Source organism: Macadamia integrifolia, chromosome 4 (assembly GCF_013358625.1).
Source record: "Macadamia integrifolia cultivar HAES 741 chromosome 4, SCU_Mint_v3, whole genome shotgun sequence".
NCBI lineage: Eukaryota > Viridiplantae > Streptophyta > Magnoliopsida > Proteales > Proteaceae > Macadamia > Macadamia integrifolia.
This window is the reverse complement of record NC_056560.1, coordinates 23944014-23961648: the sequence shown is the minus strand read 5'-3', so window position 1 is coordinate 23961648 and position 17635 is coordinate 23944014. Positions and strand designations below refer to the sequence as shown.

Here is a 17635-nt window from a genome sequence, read left to right as displayed (position 1 = left end):
ATGAACAAGAAATAATATTGAAAAAAAAGAATACAAAAACATACCTGTAGAGGGGGTACGACTGTTTGCCAGAGTAAGCTCACCGTTGCCGGAGCAAAATGGTCGCCTGGGGCCCTGGATCGGTGGTTCTTCCTTGATTCCTTCTCAAAGCCCTTTCTCAAAACCCTTGACAAAATCCAAACCCTGTGTTGTGATTTGTGTTTTTGTTTTGGTTATTTTTGGTGGAGTAAAGCTGATCCTATACATCACAAGTGTTAACAAAACAATACACCTACCAATAAAAACTTTATATTTGGAATCTTCGTCAAGCAATTTTAAAACGTGTTTAAAAAAAAAAAAACCCATAAGGCGACCGCCTTTGTTGTAAGTCGTCATAAGGCGACGCCTTATAGTGCCTTATGCTATAAGGCGACCACCATAGCCACTTCACGTAAGGCAGAGCACTACCTTACCATCTCTAGACCGCATCAGCGCTAAGGCGCTGGTAAGGCGACTCCTTAGCCGCGCCTTAAAAACTATGGGGCCTTCTCACTGCAGAGCGTCGACTAGATCAAACACCAGTCCCGGAGCCTTGATCAAACACAAGACAGTCCCAGCAGAGACATAGTAGTGGCAGCAACAATGTTCTTTGTTTATAAAATCGTGGGGCTTAATGGGAGCCCTCCTCTTTATTTATAAGCTTTGATGGGGGATTACAACTTGAGAAACTAAAGTAGTTACTAAAAACTGAAATTGAAAGCTTACAAAATAACAAATCTTCTAGTTACTAAAACTGGAAATAGAAACTAGGAATTAAAGAGTACTAAAATTAGAAACTAATTAAGTACTAAAATTAGAAACTAATTAAACTGAAATTAGAAACTAATAAACCCCATCAAGCCAAGTCGTGGGCCCTAGTACTAGGCCTGGTCGACTCCTCTCTTCTTCTTCCTTGCATATGTCTTTAGTGCTGCGTCGAAAGGAGAATGTTAACTATTTGTTTTGACTTGTAAATGGATTTTTGAAGTGTGGCAAATGATCATCTCAGTGGTCGGCAGTGCGGACTTTCTCAGACACATTAATGTAGGAGTAGATTACAACAAACTAACCCCCACAATTTATAAGGACTAGGAAACAAAGAAATAAGACCCTCAAATAAACCCCCAAGGATACAATACCAATATAGGAGTAAAACCAGCCCAAAACCCAACCCGATAGGAGAGAGAAAGACCTGCTATAGAGCTGGAGAGAGAGAGGTGCGGCCAGGTTTGTAGGACTCCAATTGAGCTGCACTCTTGGGCATAGGTAGGCCCTACGGAGGGTGCAAAAACCTAAAAATTTGAGAGACTTTTAATGGACGGTTGATGAGATATTTACCTTCTTGATTTTCAGACATAGGAGAGAGAATCTGAAGATTTCTGCAGGTATAGCAACTGGGTGATCTGAACAGCTTCAAGAAGAGGATTAAATAATCCTATCGTGCCTTCTAATTTCTAAACAACCCTTAATAGTAGCTCCTTGATCATATTCACAATAGAGGAGAAGAGAGAGATCGCATGAAGAAATGGGGGGGGGAGAGGAAGAAGAATAACACAGCCCTCAGGCTCTCAAACAATCAAACTCAATTCATCTTTTCAAATCTGTCTAATTAGAGTACATTAGCTCCTCTATATAAAGAGGGCAGACTAGCGGTCATAACCTAACTAGGAGTTAGACTCCAAGTAGGATTAGACCTTACATAATAGGAGTTGGACTCCAAATAGGACTAGATTAGATCTCTAACATGGAGTAGGACTAGAACTCCAACATGGAGTAAGTAACTAACTAGTCATTCATTAATTGGGAAACCTAAACTGGCTCAAACTGAAATAATAAAGGAAATAGACTCAAAACAGGACTCTAACTAAACTAATGAATTAAATCCCGTTTTCCTACTTTCTACCCATATTTTAGGCCCATTAAAGTGGCCCATTACGAAGAAAACCCGTGGTATCAAAGGTCCAACACACACATAACCCAATCCAAGGCTTATTTGTAATAAAATAAGCCCATTAAGTGACTTATCTACATCACACATTGTTATCTATTATGGTACCCCTGGCGGATGGGAGGGCGGCAACTCTTAGGAAGATGATTTCCAATGTGTTTGGCTTGCCTTTTCAAGGCAAAGAGGAAGCAACAAAAAAAGTGACATAGAAGGAAATGCTTTTGGTGTTGAGCTGGGGCTCTGTTGTGTCAGCATTCAGGACTTTATTAACATATAATCTGGGATAGCTGGGCTGGGTTCATTTTGTATATGGGGTGACCATTCTTGGATTATTTTGATTTTGGTGCGACTGTTCTTGGATTTTGTTCTGATTTTGGTCATGAAAAGAAGGATTGGGAGTCTCTAGAGGTTCTGGGATGTTTTGTCACGTGTGTACTGTATAGCATCTACGGGGCTTTTACAGATCTCAATAAAATACAAATACTTGACCTTTTCTCAAAGGAAAAAGTTATGGATTACCCATGTGGCCAAGTGGGTGATCTTTCAAAATTTTACTTGTTAGCTAATGCCCTATTTCCAGGATGATGCAGGCAGTTCTTACAGTTGGGTAGACACGTCAACTGGAGCATAGCCCCCTCCTTGTATGTCCATTCATCCCTTTGTCCTGTGCACCCTTTTTGTTGTCCTGGACTTTTCAATGGTTTGTTTTGTGTCCTACTTGGTTTGGGCTGAAACTTGAAATATGGGCAGGGGACCTTTGGTTCCACCTGTCCACAAAATGGCAAATATTTGGTCAGGTACTATTTTGTAGATCACCTGAGTGGGTGTCCCATAAGAATTCCCTTTCTCAAGAAAGAATTTTGGGTTGGTTGAGATTTGTTTAACTTCTGCTTCCTGATTCTATTATCCACACCTGACCAAAAAATCCAACAGCAAGCCAATAAAACCTGCCTTTGGTGTACAGCTTGATTCATGATTAGCTAACTCAAGAAGCAAGAATTCTTTTCCATGCATGCCATCTTGTTCATGGTATTGGGTTGCCTATGTGACCATCTTCACACTGAAACTGGGAGACAGTTATTCGTATTATTTGAATGGGTTTGTATTGTTGTGGATAAGTAGCTTTATGCTTTTTTTTAACGGTCTAGGAGACCTGAAGTCTTTTCGTCCAATTGAACCCTAGGTTCTGAGATCCAACCAAATGCTGCATTTGTAACTCTTTTATCTTTTTAAATTTGATTTTCTCCATATTCTGATTCTGTGCTGCATATTTGGTGTAGGCACTCGAGGTCATTGAGCTGGAGCAGAAAACAAAGCTTGTACTTGAACTTGATGGGCATGTAATGAGATGTGTACGTGATCAAAATGGAAACCATGTAATACAGAAATGCATTGAGTGTGTTCCAACACAGAAAATTGGGTTTATTATTTCTGCTTTTCACGGTCAAGTTGCATCACTTTCTACACATCCATATGGGTGCCGAGTTATCCAGGTAAGTGGATATACCAAGAATGCTTATTAAGGCTTCATCTATCACATCCATCATGTCCTTATGTACCTGCTTTGATTTTTCGTCTGGAGAAGAGAGTTCTGGAGCATTGTACAGATGACCTGCAAAGTCAGTGTATAGTGGATGAGATTTTGGAATCTGCTTGTGCTCTTGCACAAGATCAGTATGGCAATTATGTTACCCAGGTTGGTTTTGTTTGCTTGTCACCATATGATTCCTTTCTGCCTGATGACTCACATATTGTTAATTACATTTAGAGATATTCTGCATGCTCACTAGTCACTTCATAATTTAAAATGTCAATTTATAGTTTGGGAGTATCATACATGTATGTTGACACATTGAAATCTTATTTTTTAGCCACATTTAGGAGTGGTAGCATGCTTGAGTAATCTCTTAATCCATTCTCTGTAGTCTGTATGGTTATAATTGAGTGTGTGGGGGTATTTATGGCTCTTTTCTTGAGTGTGTTAAAGTGTTAATTCATTTTTATCTGTATTCTTTCTCTTCTCCTGACTTGTATTGCCTTACTTCTGCTTCATGGGGTATCTTAATTCAAACCAGCAGCTAAAAAAATATATGAATGGGCAAAAAAGGGGATTCCAGCACCCTTTTTTTTGTGACGGTGCATTTTTTGGGGTTTTATTGGTTTATAATATGTGGATGGAATCGGTCTTATTTTTGGTTATGTTACAATACCAAGAGCAAGGAAATGAGTACCTGCAAAATTATAGAAGAGAAGAAGAAGAGGAGAAAGGAAGGGAGAAGAAAAGCTAGCTCGTGGTTTTTCTGAATCACCTAACTGTGAGCCCTCTCGGCTACTCCCTTATTTATATTAAACCAAATAGTAATAATTAAAAGGGAAAAAGAAAGCTACCTGCTTGTGTGTGTCTGCGCCACTCCCCCACCCCCCACCCCCCACCCCATGTGCTGAAGATGCCTCCGTGTGGCCTCCCATTGGTTTGTGTGCTGGTGCAGTGGCCACGCAAGTGGGTAGCTATTTGAACTATATCATTTGCACATAAGCCCTGATAAGAAAAGAACAATATATAAACTCCCCTACAATAGACCATAAGTGATAAACAATAACACTCCCCATCAAGCTGGAGCATAAATATCACCAATGCCCAGCTTGAAACAACCTCCAAGAAAGACATGCCCAAGTTGATGATCAGTAGACCTAACAAAAGGAGTAGAGATTAAAATATGCATTGTTGTGTCACGCACAAAATAATAGTTGACTTCAATATGCTTGGTGCGCTCATGAAAGGTGGTGTTGATGACAACATCTCAGCGTCTTGATTATCACAACACATATCCATAGGCTTATCAATCAGAAAACCAAGTTCCTGAACAAGAGATTTCAACCACATTAATTCAGCTGCAGTGTGTGCTATTGACTCTATACTCGGCCTTAGCACTGGATCGAGCCACTGTAGTCTGTTTTTTACTTCTCCATCACGTATATTCTTCCAACTTTGCCTTGTTTCTTGTTAAGTTTGTCTCGAATTCTTGATCTGCTCCGACATGTTTTGGTGGCGACCCGAATGGGAAGTTTTCTGAGATCTGTGATGGAAGCAGAGGGGTTGGGATGATAGGCCCAAGCTCGGAGCCCATCACTGATCTCGTATGGGGGTGCGGGAGTGTAGGTTCGACCGGATTGATTGCGATCCGATGGGTTGACCCACGACTTGGAGTATATAATGTACTATTGTCTTGTTGAGAAAGTCATTGAATTTTGGGGGTTTTTCGAGCTAGGGTTTCAGGGCGAGTTTTCTCGCCGCTGCTTGGGTGTAATCTCTCTTCTACATAGTGAAACATCTTCTTCTTCGCTCGAGGACGTAGCACACCACACTGGTGTGTGAACCTCGTTAAACCTCTGTGTTGTGCGGATCTTTTGTCTATTTATTTTTCGTATTTCTTGGTGTTTGATCTAACATTTCTTATTTATTTCACTTCTTTTCAGTCCTTCAACCCAGTTTCTGCTCAACTCTGGAGTGACAAACAGAATGCCTAGTTCTAGTGGGATTAATAGCCGGCTATAAAATTATTATTGCACTTTTCTACTTACTGAACCCTATATTCATTCTCAAATTCGAAAATCCCTAGTTGAATTTAGTACTTTGCTATAAAAATCTTATTCACTCTTTACTTACTGAACCCTGTATTTCATTCTCAAATTTGAACCCTAGGACCGTACTTTATTGTGTTTATTCTATGGACACTGGTTCAATTGCGTCAATACCTATCAGAATTCCCTTTTGTTTGAGTGTTGGATTTCTTGTCTCGTACATGCTTTCTTAAATTGCTGAGCCAAATTCATTGGGTTTGTACTATACCCAATATTTTTGGATTGGTGGAAGTAACTCTCAGATTTACATTGGTGGCTAGCAGTGAGGTGATTAATGATCTAAAGGTTCTGGAGTAAGAAGATGATGTGGACACCAAAAAGGCCTTTTTGTCAGCTGAGAAAGTTGGTGTAATCAAGTCTTGGATGGTTTTATTAGAAAGCTTACAGCTTTTGTTCACAATCTTAGTGGTATTAGCATGATGTGAAGGTTTTTGTTTTCTGCCTTTAACACTAGTGCTTCTCTCTTTACCAGAGGGAGGGTGGGCTCTGGTGTTACCCAAGATGGAGGGATAATTGCTAACTATGGACCTGCAATAGATCTGTCAGTGAACATTGTTTCTGGGAGACCATTCTAGTGCATGTGGATGGTGACCAGGGAATAGATAACCTTCATAGATACCCACATTTTCAACTCATACAGTCCCATGCATACTGTAAGAGAATATGAAAATACTCATCTAGGATAGCTCCATGTCTGAAAACTATGCCATATTTTCAGTTCATCCCAAGTGATCATTGATTTGTTCATGGCATATAAACTTTAAATTGGTACAAGAAATTCCAAGATACTGGTCGTAAAATGTGCCTTTTTGAGGTGACTGCATTCCATGGGATGGAAATTATTTGGAAATCTCCTTTTCTTTTTTCTGATTATGATGAGTTCTAAAAAGCCAAATAAGATTTAGAAGAACAAAATATACACAGGACAGAATCACGGTGAGTAAAAGTTAAGTAGAAAGAGGCCAGAATAGAGTTGAATCATAACTGAACATTCAACATTTTGATGGGACTGAATATTAGATAGAACAGTGCTTAGAACCTGCAGAATGTATACTTAGAAAGTGAGTTGATCCAACGGTTGGATCAGTCAAATCTGATGATGAATTTAGAAACTAAATAGAAACAGGGATAACGCTCAGACCATAGGTCAGATGAACCTCCAATTCTGGTTGAAGGAAGCGCTTATAGAGGACTACAACTAGTAAAATTTGAGCCATATCCGATAGCTGGATTGGTAGAAAGTGCAGGTTCAGAACTAGATACTAGAATAGGAATAGACTGAAACTGCAGGTGCTGTAACTGATGTAAAACTTGGACAGAACAAAGGTAAGCACCATTTGAGTTAATAACAGTAGGAAAGAGAGAAATCAAGAGTAGATTTAGACCTGCAAAACTGAGTTTCAAAGCACCTATAAATCTCCCACGTGAGGCTTGTGTATTCTGCTGGAAGTTTAAGAAGAAGATGGAAAGAGAAGATAGGGAAGGGTATATGACCGAGGCTTCACCCCCTATGTCTTGTGATTGGATTCACCACCAATCAATCCTTAGATTCACCACTAAGAGGGCTGGTGTTTCACCACAGAAGCATCTCACAAGAGAGAGACTTCTTTTAAAAAGTCCAAATTGTTGGGAGTAGATCCCTTCACTCTTATTTATAATCCCAGCAACAACTATTACAAACTGACCCCCGCCCATTCGTGGAGGCTTCTAGGTAGAATAGAATCTCCAATTTGCTATTACATGAAATAGGAAGTCTACTTACTAAAAGGAAAACTCAGAAATAGAAACTCAAATTGTAACTATGCATGGTTACAAAAAAAATAGAAACTTAGTACTACGAACACAAAATAGAAACTGCATATAATCTTCTCTTAGACACAATCCAGCTGCCTATCTTCTAGGAAGCCTTCTCCTTGCAGGTTCTATGGGGCCCACACAATCTTCCAAATCTTCAAGAGTTTGTGCTGGACACAATCTTCAAAGGATCTCCTTGGTCCACACAATCTTCCAGAACGTCAAGATGTTGTACTAGATTCATCTCAAAAAGATCTACCAAATCCTTTAGATTTTGTACCACTTTTATCTCGAAAAGATATTCTAAAACATGCTGGTTGCAGCCATTTTATTGGCAGACAATATAACCAGAAGGATTCAAAGTTTTAGTTTCTCAAAATGTGAAGTTAGTATTTTTAAAATTTGGTACCTCATCCAAGACAAAGGTGGAGGGGAGAAAGCTAAAAGCCTCAAAGTTTAGTTATGTAATCAGGACAATGTTTAAGAGCATTAGGGTAAATTTCCTTTATGTAATTGAGCACCCTTATCCTTCTTTATAGGGATAATTGCTTCATAATATATTATGTGAAATGCATTGCCACGTCAAGTTTAAAAGTTGAGTATGTGGAGTTGTGCCATTTGACAGTTCAAAATTTCTTATTCCAAGTGATTATGTGAGTCCATCGTCTTCCTCATTTTTTGTGCTTATTGACTTTCTCACATGTATGATACACTGCTTGCAGCATGTTTTGGAGAGGGGAAAGCCACATGAAAGAAGCCAAATTATTAGCAAATTGTCGGGGAAAATTGTACAAATGAGCCAGCATAAGTTTGCATCAAATGTTGTTGAGAAGTGTTTGGAGCATGGTGATGCTACTGAACGAGAACTCTTGGTTGAGGAGATTGTTGGACAGACCGAGGGAAATGATAATTTATTGGTAAGTTCTTGTTCTTTTTCTTCTTCTCCTATCTTGTTTTGTTATTGACTGGGGGTGGGTGGGCGGAGTAAGAAGTTTTTTGCATGGTCAAGTGGAAAATGTAGATTTGTTGGATTGGAGAATCCATGTAATTTAGTGATGTGTTGAGGGTAGATAAGATAAGGTTAATCGAACACAATGCCCACATGACAGAAACACATTAATCCAAGTAAGTACACAATATGGAAGAATAGAGAGAGTCAAATAAATCAAGATCCAATGGTCAGATGGGGCTGAGAGTTGGATTGATTAACCCTCTTACTAGGATAGTTAATCCCTTCAAAGAACAAGTTGATCCAATAGTTGGATCTGCTGCAACGAAGTCTAGCAGAAAATAGATCTGGAATTCAGGAAGTTGATCCTTTGATCAGTCATTGCCTAAAAAATCTCCATCTTCAGAAAAAACAAGGCCTGCCTTCTTTTGCTTTCCTGCATATGCTTTGGAGGTTCTGTCTGGCCTTCACTTCTGTTATGAACTGGGTTCTCCTGACCTCTTTATGTCGAGTTCTAAGAGAACGTAAAGCTAGTTTTGGGGATGAGTTGGTTTTGAAGCTTTGGAGAATGATTGCATCTGCTATTGCTTGGGGGCTTGGGAAAGGAACAAACATTTGATAGTCACGCTGAGTGAGCCTTCTAGGTGGCCTTGTCTTGTGTAAAACCTGTTCTTAGGTTCCCTCGGATAAAATTCTATGTCTTATCTGTGCTGCCCCCACCCCATGGGCATGCATTGGGGTGGGGTGGGGGGAGAGAGGTATTCAGACTTGTTTTTTTTTCTAATGACTATCACAAGTGTTAATACATGCTGAATGTATCTTTATCAAGATTGGGTCCTTGAAGCTGTCTGAATGCATCTTTATCAAACTTTCTGTCCTAATACATGCTTAATCATTTTAGGGTGCCTGAACATTTGCTTGTTTTGGCGATTAGAAAGATTCAAAGCTTAATCCTGTGGTTTGTTCTGGATTAATAAAAAGAAAAATGTATGTATTTGGCCTAAAGATAGTAATACTTAGTTTACATTGATTTATGTTTATTGTGCTTTTTTTTTTTTTTTTAAATTATTTGTTGGTTTTTACTAACATAGTTTTATCATATTGCATTGATATGGCTTTTATGTTGCATATAATGTCATTGCTATATTACATACTGCATGCCTCAGGCGTCTAGGCAACACCTAGGTGGGTGCCTTGCCCCCTAGGTTCCCCTCCAATTCCTTGGGTCAGCTAGCCTCCCTGACAACTATGCTTGCCGCTGATCTTGTCTATATTTTGTCTTAAGTGGGTGTTCTTATTAATTCTGATATTCAGGCTCCCTAATGTGTAACCGTAGACACCAGGATCTGAAGAGTTAGATAAGAAACTGTGGTAATAGGCTTTGCAGTTCGGATACAACCTTTGGTCTCTTATATGCAATTCTGAACCTTGAATTCTCTGAATTAATCATCTTATGTTTGGCTTCTTTGTCCTAGGCAATGATGAAGGACCAATTTGCAAATTATGTGGTCCAGAAGATTCTTGAAATGTGCACTGATAAACAACGGGAAGTATTGCTGAATCGCATAAGAGTTCATCTTCATGCTTTGAAGAAATACACTTATGGGAAACATATTGTTGCTCGGTTTGAACAGCTATATGGTGAAGGTGCGTATATAATTTTATATGGGCAAGTTCCATGTTGTATCTAAATATGAAAAATAGGTCCTATCAAAAACATTTTTTTTTTCCGATTTACTGTTTGGTATCATATTGCTGGTTTCTCACGCACAATCTTGGAACATGACGGGCTGGTTATGTTCTGTTCCTCCACCAAGGGGTTTTTTTTGGGCTCCCTATTATTTTGTCGGTGTTTTATCTGGCCCATGGATTGATTAGTGAGTGACGTGCACCAGCATGAAGGGACCTCATAGGTTTTCTGCTGTTTTCTTCTTGATGTGTTACCCAAATTGCTTTATATACCATTTGACGCGATAGGTTTTTTTTTTCTTGGGTGTGTGCGCCTTTGGTTTTTTTTTTTTTGGTGAATAAAGAATTCATTGCCAAAGAGGAAAAAGGGGAAAATAAAATGGGCCCCAAAGGGGAAAAAGAGGAAAACAAAACTAGTACGACCACCAAACAACATAGCACCAATGCATCAAGGGATGGGGTCAACGAGCTGCAAGAGAGAGAGAGAGAGAGAGGCGAACCCCAGGAGACAACAATGAGCATGTTCCTTGGGGAATCCCTTACAATATGATGGGGGGAAATGTAGAGTTTAAAACTGACATCAAAGAAGATGGCTAATGTAGGACTGGATTTGACAACCAAACCAGACCCAAAACTACAGGAAATTATAAACCAAAGAACAACCAAAATTCACCCAACAGTAGACAACACAACAGTCTAGTACTAGGCAACCAACAGTCCTTAAAACCCAGAATTAACAAACTCAGAATCTGGAATTTCGAGGGCAGAGTTTGTACTAACAAATAGGATATCCAATAACAGAAATAGAGTATGGATAAAGTATGATCAAAGCCAAAACATCAATAGGATAGACAAATCAAATCAAAACTCAATTCTGGACAGCAGGTTCTGAAACCTGGCCATCAATTCTAATACTTCAGAAACTTCAGCAGCAGATGTTTAAGGAGCAACAAGTCTATACTGATTAGAAGATCTTAATCCATCGAGAAAATATAAGCAACAACCAACCTCAACAGGAATCAGAAACCAAACAAGAAATTCTGGGCAGATCCAATATCGGCTAGGATTGCAGATCACTACACAACAACTGAACCAGAGGTCAGATCTGTCTCAAAACTGGATCAAGTCCCCTTCTTACTGGTCCTAACAATCGACCAAAATCCTAAGGCCATCGGGTGGCCAGAACTTCAAAATAGACTAGGCCGACAGAATAGAAAACAGAGAGTTTAACCCAGAATTTTTTGCAGAAAAAGTTAAGATCACTTACCTGTTCTGCTGAAGAAGAGAACCAAAAATTAAGACCAGAAATAATACAACCACCCGGACTTCTCGTCGCAGAGTGTCGATCGGATCAAACACCAATCCCTAATCCTTGATCAAACACAAGGTATAGCCATGAAACAACCCAGTGGCAGCAGTATGAAAGCTTTTTTTTTATAATTTCAAAATCGTAGGCCTATGTTTTGCACTCTTTATTTATAATCATGATGGGGTTTATAAAAATTAGTAACTCAGAAATGACTAATTTTGGGTTACTAAAACTGATTACATAAGTTACTAAAAACTGAATTTGAAAAAGGAAACTAGATCTGACTGAAATTAGAAACTACTTAGAAGAGAAATTAGAAACTAGTGTAAGACTGAAAATAGAAACTAATTTAGAAACTTTAATAAGCAACTAATAACCCCATCAGCAGCCCAGATCGTGGGCTGATTTGGACCAGATCTGGTCGACCCAATCAACCACTTGGGTCGACCTTGGTCTTGGTTCTTCTCTTGTAGACCCTTGTCGGTGCTGCATCAATGGAATTTCAAATCTATCATTGGATCAGGAGTTAGATGTCCCTCTGCAAAGGTTGCATTCCATCTAAATATGGTTGATGGTGGCACCAAAGGTAAGCTTGCCAGCTGTATCACAAAAAGAACTCCTTGCAATGCCATGCCCACCCAAATCCACTCTCCGGGAGGGGGGGAATTCTTCTATTGTTAGGCCAACATCTTCTGAGGACTCTCTCTTCCAAATTGAAGAGGAGAAGGGACAGGTGAAGAAGAGGTGGTTGGCATCTTCAACACCTGTCCAAATAAGCAGCATGGTGGGGGGGGGATGACAACCTGGGTCTGGTGGTGAATGAGGAAGGACTTCGTTGGATAGAACTTATCAAACAATGAAGTTGTAGCGGGGGAGTCTGGCCTTTAAACAGAACAATCTTATGCCAAGGAGAGAGAGGCCCTTGTGATCTGACGAAATCTCAAGTTGAGGAGGAGCTAAAGAGACTTGAAGTCGTCCCTACCAGTCTAACCAGTGGGGAAGGGAGGCAATGCATTCCAGATATCTGAATTTTTTTTTTGGTGGGGGGGGGGGAGAGTGGGGGCACCAATCACCATTAGAGATAATGGTAGCAATTGATGAGTCCCTGCCATTTGCCAATGCCTGAAGAGTTAGCAGCTGGAGCACCTGCCATTGAGAAAGAATACCCAAAGGATGCCAAATATCAAAGCCATAATGAGGTGGATGTGCCATCATCAATCTCGGAGGAGATGGCCCATAGAGCATAAGTCTTGACCTTCAAATTCCTGCGTCAAACCCAAGAAGCATCTGAGGAGGGGGCCACTGTCCAAAGGGGAGCATTCTGAAGAAAACTAGAATAAATCCAAGAGATCCATATGCTGTCCTTAGACACAATTTTCCATATCAGCTTGAGGATGCCAACAGTGCTGGGCTCTTTGATCCTTCTCAAACCTAGAACCCCCCTCCTTAGTGAGGCAAACAGCAGCCCATCTGATTGGGTGAAGCAGTTTGACTGTTTCAGCTCCTTTCCAAAAAAAAAAGGTGCATATGAGAGATTCCAATGTCCTGATATTAGATTGAGGGAGCCAAAAACATTGGATTAATAAATTTAAGAAAATTGGAGCATTGATCCGATGAGCTCCAGGTGATTAGCATAGGAAAGGAGCTTGCCTTTCCAAAGTTGAAGTCTCTTTTGAAAAGGACCCAACATTGCAATGATGAGCTGTTGACCTTGTTGTGATAAGAAACAGCCCCCCAGGTACTTAACTGGTAAACGGCCAAAAGAGAAAATTGTCATCTCAAAGAATGGGTTTTGCATGAATTAAAGAACTTGGCTAAGAAAAGGTGTGATTTGAGGAGGTAGTTACGAAGACTTGACAAAGCTTAAAAAAGGTGAAGGGAAGACATGATGGACTCAATGGGGAGGGGGTCAGCTTTTGAGAATATCATAAGGTCATCAGCAAATGCTAAGTGGGTTAACACGAGGGCTTTACATTTGAGGATGGGTGTTGGGGAGATGAGATTTGGTCCGTATTGCATTGGATGGATCTAGAGAGGACTTCAAGAGCTTGGGAGAAAATGAAGGGGGAGGGAGGACAGCCGTAATGGAGACCTACATAAGAGGCAAAGTAGTCATGCAGGCTATATCTTACATTTGAAAATTCTGCCATAAACAAAGACTGTTGTTCGCTACTGTTCCACCTAAAAGCTCGAGCTGTTAGAGAAGTGCAGCAGTGTCAATTCATACATCAATAGTTCCCTGCACATGCAAGCCAAGATCCCATGGTCCTTGCATGTGGAGCTCACAGAACATTTCCTTTGCGTGACACCGCGGGAGAAGAAATATCTGGAGAACTCTTCCGATGCACTTACTAAGAGTGGAGCACTTGTTCTCCATGCTTTGATGCCATTTTTGCTACCGTTTCACCTAAAAGCTCTTACTGTTAGGAAAGGACAGTGTCAATGTACACATTAACAAAGATTTAACCTCCTCAATTCCAGAAGAATCACTACCAAAAATAATGATGTCATCAATGTATTCAATGAGCACGACCGCCTTGAAATCACGTGATGAACAAATACAGAATAATTAGAGTAACGTTGGGTAAAGCCACACTGGACACAACCATGCTGAAGTTGTCAAACCAAGCTTGTGGATATTATTTCAAACCATAAATTGGCTTATGTAGTTTGCACACCTTACCAACACTCTCCCCCTTAGCAAAAGGAATGCATTTTTATTACCGAGCTGATTAATGGGCACTCAAGATTAACAACAATAGATATAAGCACCCCAACAGAATTCAACTGAGGCGCCAAGCTATGGTGGGAAAAAATCTCAAATTAATCGACAATATGTTATGTACCTTTTTGCTACCAACCAGGCCTTAAACCGCTCAACAAAGCCTTCAGGGTTATACTCAATAGTATACATCCAAGGACACCACACAACCCCCTTTCCTGGAGGGAGATCAAGCAAAGTCCAAGCATAGTAGCGACTTAAGGCATTGGAGGGGCACCTAGGCGACAAGGCAGCCACCTAGGCATGCAGTATATGACTATGTTTTATAGAAATGAGTATATTTATATGCAATATAGAATCCATATCAATGCAATACGATATAATTATGCTAGTAATGACTTAAAATGAGACAATAACAACTCAGCCTTTTCCCAACTAAATGGGGTTGGCGACATGGATCCGTGGGAAGGTAAAATGAAAAAGGTAAAAAGAAAGAAATAAAGCAACATCTCAAGAACATCCCACCTAGGGTCAGCTACATGGATCTTTGCCCTCCAAACAACTCAATTTAAGGTCATACTAAAATCAAGACCTAGAGTCTGCATGCCTTTCTAGACTGCCTTCCAAGACTAGTGATGTAGATAAGTCACTTAGGCTTATTTTATGGCAAATAAGCCTTGGGTTGTGTTATGTATGTGTTGGGCCTTTGATCCCATGGGTTTTCTTTGAAATGGACCACTTTAATAGGCCTCAAATATGGGTAGAAGGTAGAAAAACGAGATTTTATTCATTAGTTTAATTAGTTGCTATTTAATTTAATAAAGGCCCATTAGGCCATTAGTTGGTTGTAAAGTCCTATATGGACTATTAGTTTGTTATTCCTACTCCATGTTGGAGTCATAAAGTCAAGTCCTTGTCCTATTTTAAATTCCTAGTTGTAGTAGGAGTGTCTAGTGTTATTGGGAAACTCGATCCTAGTATTAGTATGATTGTAAACTTCCCCTCTATAAATAGAGAGACATATGTACCATTATTGGAAAGATTTGAATGAAAGAAAGTTTGCATTTATGAAATAAAGTTTGTAACTAAATGCTTAGAGCAGCTGAGATAGCTATGGGTGAGAAGCACAGGCTGAGATAGCCACTTCCTTTATTCTCTTTCACCATTCTCAACCCCCAATTTGTTTTATTCTTCTTTTTTATTTTATTTGCTGTAACATTCAAGAGGTATAATTCGGATTTTGATAAAAGTCTCCAGAAATCATAACCGATCAGCAATCCTAGTGGGAATAGGAGAGAGATCGATCTCCTCTCTTTCTCTCTTCTGTACTCTGTTCAGCCAGGTCTTCAATCAGGGTATTCCAGGCCTCATAAGGGTCTCATGATCCTTACCTAGTCATTGTTGGAAGCATTCAGCTGCTGTTTTTGAAGGTTCTTCTCAGTTTTCTCTCCTAGGTCAGAAAATCAAGAAAGCTTGTAACTTCACAACCAGCTGTTAGAATCCTCTCAACTTTGGGGGTTTTTGTACCCTCCCTAGAGACTATCTATGCCCAAGAGTGCAACTCAATCGGACTCCTACAGCCCTGGCCGCACCTCTCTCTCTCCAGCTCTATAACAGGTCTTTCTCTCTCCTATCGGGTTAGGTTTTGGGCTGGTTTTGCTCCTATATGGGTATTGTATCCTTGGGGATTTATTTGATGGTATTATTTCTTTGTTTCTTACTCCTATTTTTATTGTTTGGGGTTATAAACTGCGGAGTTAGTTACTTGTAATCTACTCCTGCATTAACTAGCCTATTGCGAAGTTTCAAAATTATGCTTTCAAAGTTGTCAGTCTTCGATTTACTAAGAGATTTTTGGTACTGAAAACTTCTTCCTTCTGTTGGTCAAAAACTACTTGCCATGGAAGAAAATTTTTTTTTGGGTTTGCTGTCGGATTTTCTGGTAAGGGCTCTAAGACTGTTGGATACATAGAACACCTCCATAGGCCACATGTCAATTTTTGGACTCTCAATTGTATGGCTTTGCATGTATGACTCTTTCCTTGTATTTTCAGGGGTGACTTTATTGCCAAAGTGGCAAAGTGATTTTGGGCTTAATTGGATAAAAGGGCAAAGGGAGTTGGGTCCTCCCACCTTCCTTTTTTTCCTTTGTCAATTGAACCTGTCTCAAGACAGTCCTGTTGTCTTGCCTGCTTTTCTGTAAAGTCCGCAGTTTGCCAATCCTAAACTAAATAAAATGTCTCCCTCAAAGACAAAGTAACTGGAGATCTGGGGATGATGGCATTGAATGGGGTTAGTAAATGGATTATTAGTTCGAGTTAGTAATGTGTCTCTGTCTCTCCATATTAGACCCCATTCTATTTATTATTTGGGACAAGATTTTATTAACAATGCTTTCCTGACATGCAGAAATTCAAGCTTTGGAACCATGAGGTGGAAGGACAGTAAATGTTTGAATGGTGTCCTTCCAATTTCTTCTTGATGGGTGAAGACATCACCGAAGATGCCCTTGCTCTTTCTGACATTGGAAAAAAAGAATGTGGCATATGTCCCTAGTCCTACTGGGCCAATTTTTTAAAGTAACTATTCAATACCTTGAAGATGTCCACATTTCAAAAGGGTGGGCCTGTAAGTAGTTAGTTTAGCACTGTAAAGGTAGCAAAATATTTGTATTATATTTCTTTGAACTGTTTGTATGTATTTATGTATGTATTGTATAAAACTTACATGTGGATACCATCATGGTCAAGGGGGATCTGTGGAAGTAGAGATCCTCCTTGATTTTGTAAATTTGTTCTAGGATTTGTTTGTTGATGTGCTGTTACAGAAAATGAGTGGCCTGTGGGTAAGGTTGGTCAAGCCAGGCATCACCTACTTACACTGTTGTTGGATTGTTGTCTTTTTCACGTAATTGAAATTGATCTGCATAGTGTAGCTTGCCCAAAGAAACTTGTTGGATGGGGGGATGGCATCTTCCAAAGTTCTATGGTGCTGCCTCCCATCCTTGTTGCTGTATTGAACCTTGCTGGATTCCTCATGCCTCTGCTTTCTTGAGTTGATCTTGCAATGCCATAATTGATACATACGGTAACAAACTGGCTATTGCAGATTGTTACTGCTGCCCATCCTGATTTATTTGTTTGTGGATCAAAGCTTCCATTAGTGATGATTATTGGATAATCAGTTGGAAGAGTCAAGTATATGAAAGTTCTGGTGTTGGTAGACGATTGAATTAGTGGCGCCAGATGAATGAGATTGGAGGCTGAGTTCAGTTCCCATTCTAAAATGCTTTATAGAAGGCATATTCTCTCTCTCTCTCTCCAAGTCGCGAACCCTTGATCTCATGGTTACAAAAATGAATGTTTTCCCATTCTAAAATGCTTTACAGAAGGGATATTGGACAAGGTTTTTCATGCCGAAACACCATGACATTGTTTCTGGCAGTCCATAGAAAATAAGTTGTGTTGGATGCCATGCTCATGATACATTGCTGATCTTGTTTGGTGATTGTAGTACTATGCATGGAATAGACAAAAGAGTTTCTCTCTTAATATATTCTGTATG

General features: G+C 39.8%; 1 protein-coding gene across 3 annotated transcripts in view; it reads left to right on the top strand.

The window, feature by feature from the left end:
- Positions 1–17016, top strand: part of LOC122075979 (pumilio homolog 5) — a 30996-nt gene extending 13980 nt beyond the window's left edge. For all 3 annotated transcript variants that reach the window (XM_042641217.1, XM_042641218.1, XM_042641216.1), the window contains exons 6-10: positions 3247–3459; positions 3552–3662; positions 8125–8319; positions 9827–9998; positions 16481–17016. In XM_042641217.1, coding sequence (XP_042497151.1) covers positions 3247–3459; positions 3552–3662; positions 8125–8319; positions 9827–9998; positions 16481–16503 — 714 coding nt within the window. In that variant the 3' untranslated portion in view covers positions 16504–17016. The remainder of the gene's footprint in view (positions 1–3246; positions 3460–3551; positions 3663–8124; positions 8320–9826; positions 9999–16480) is intronic.
- The last annotated feature ends 619 nt before the right edge of the window (positions 17017–17635 follow it).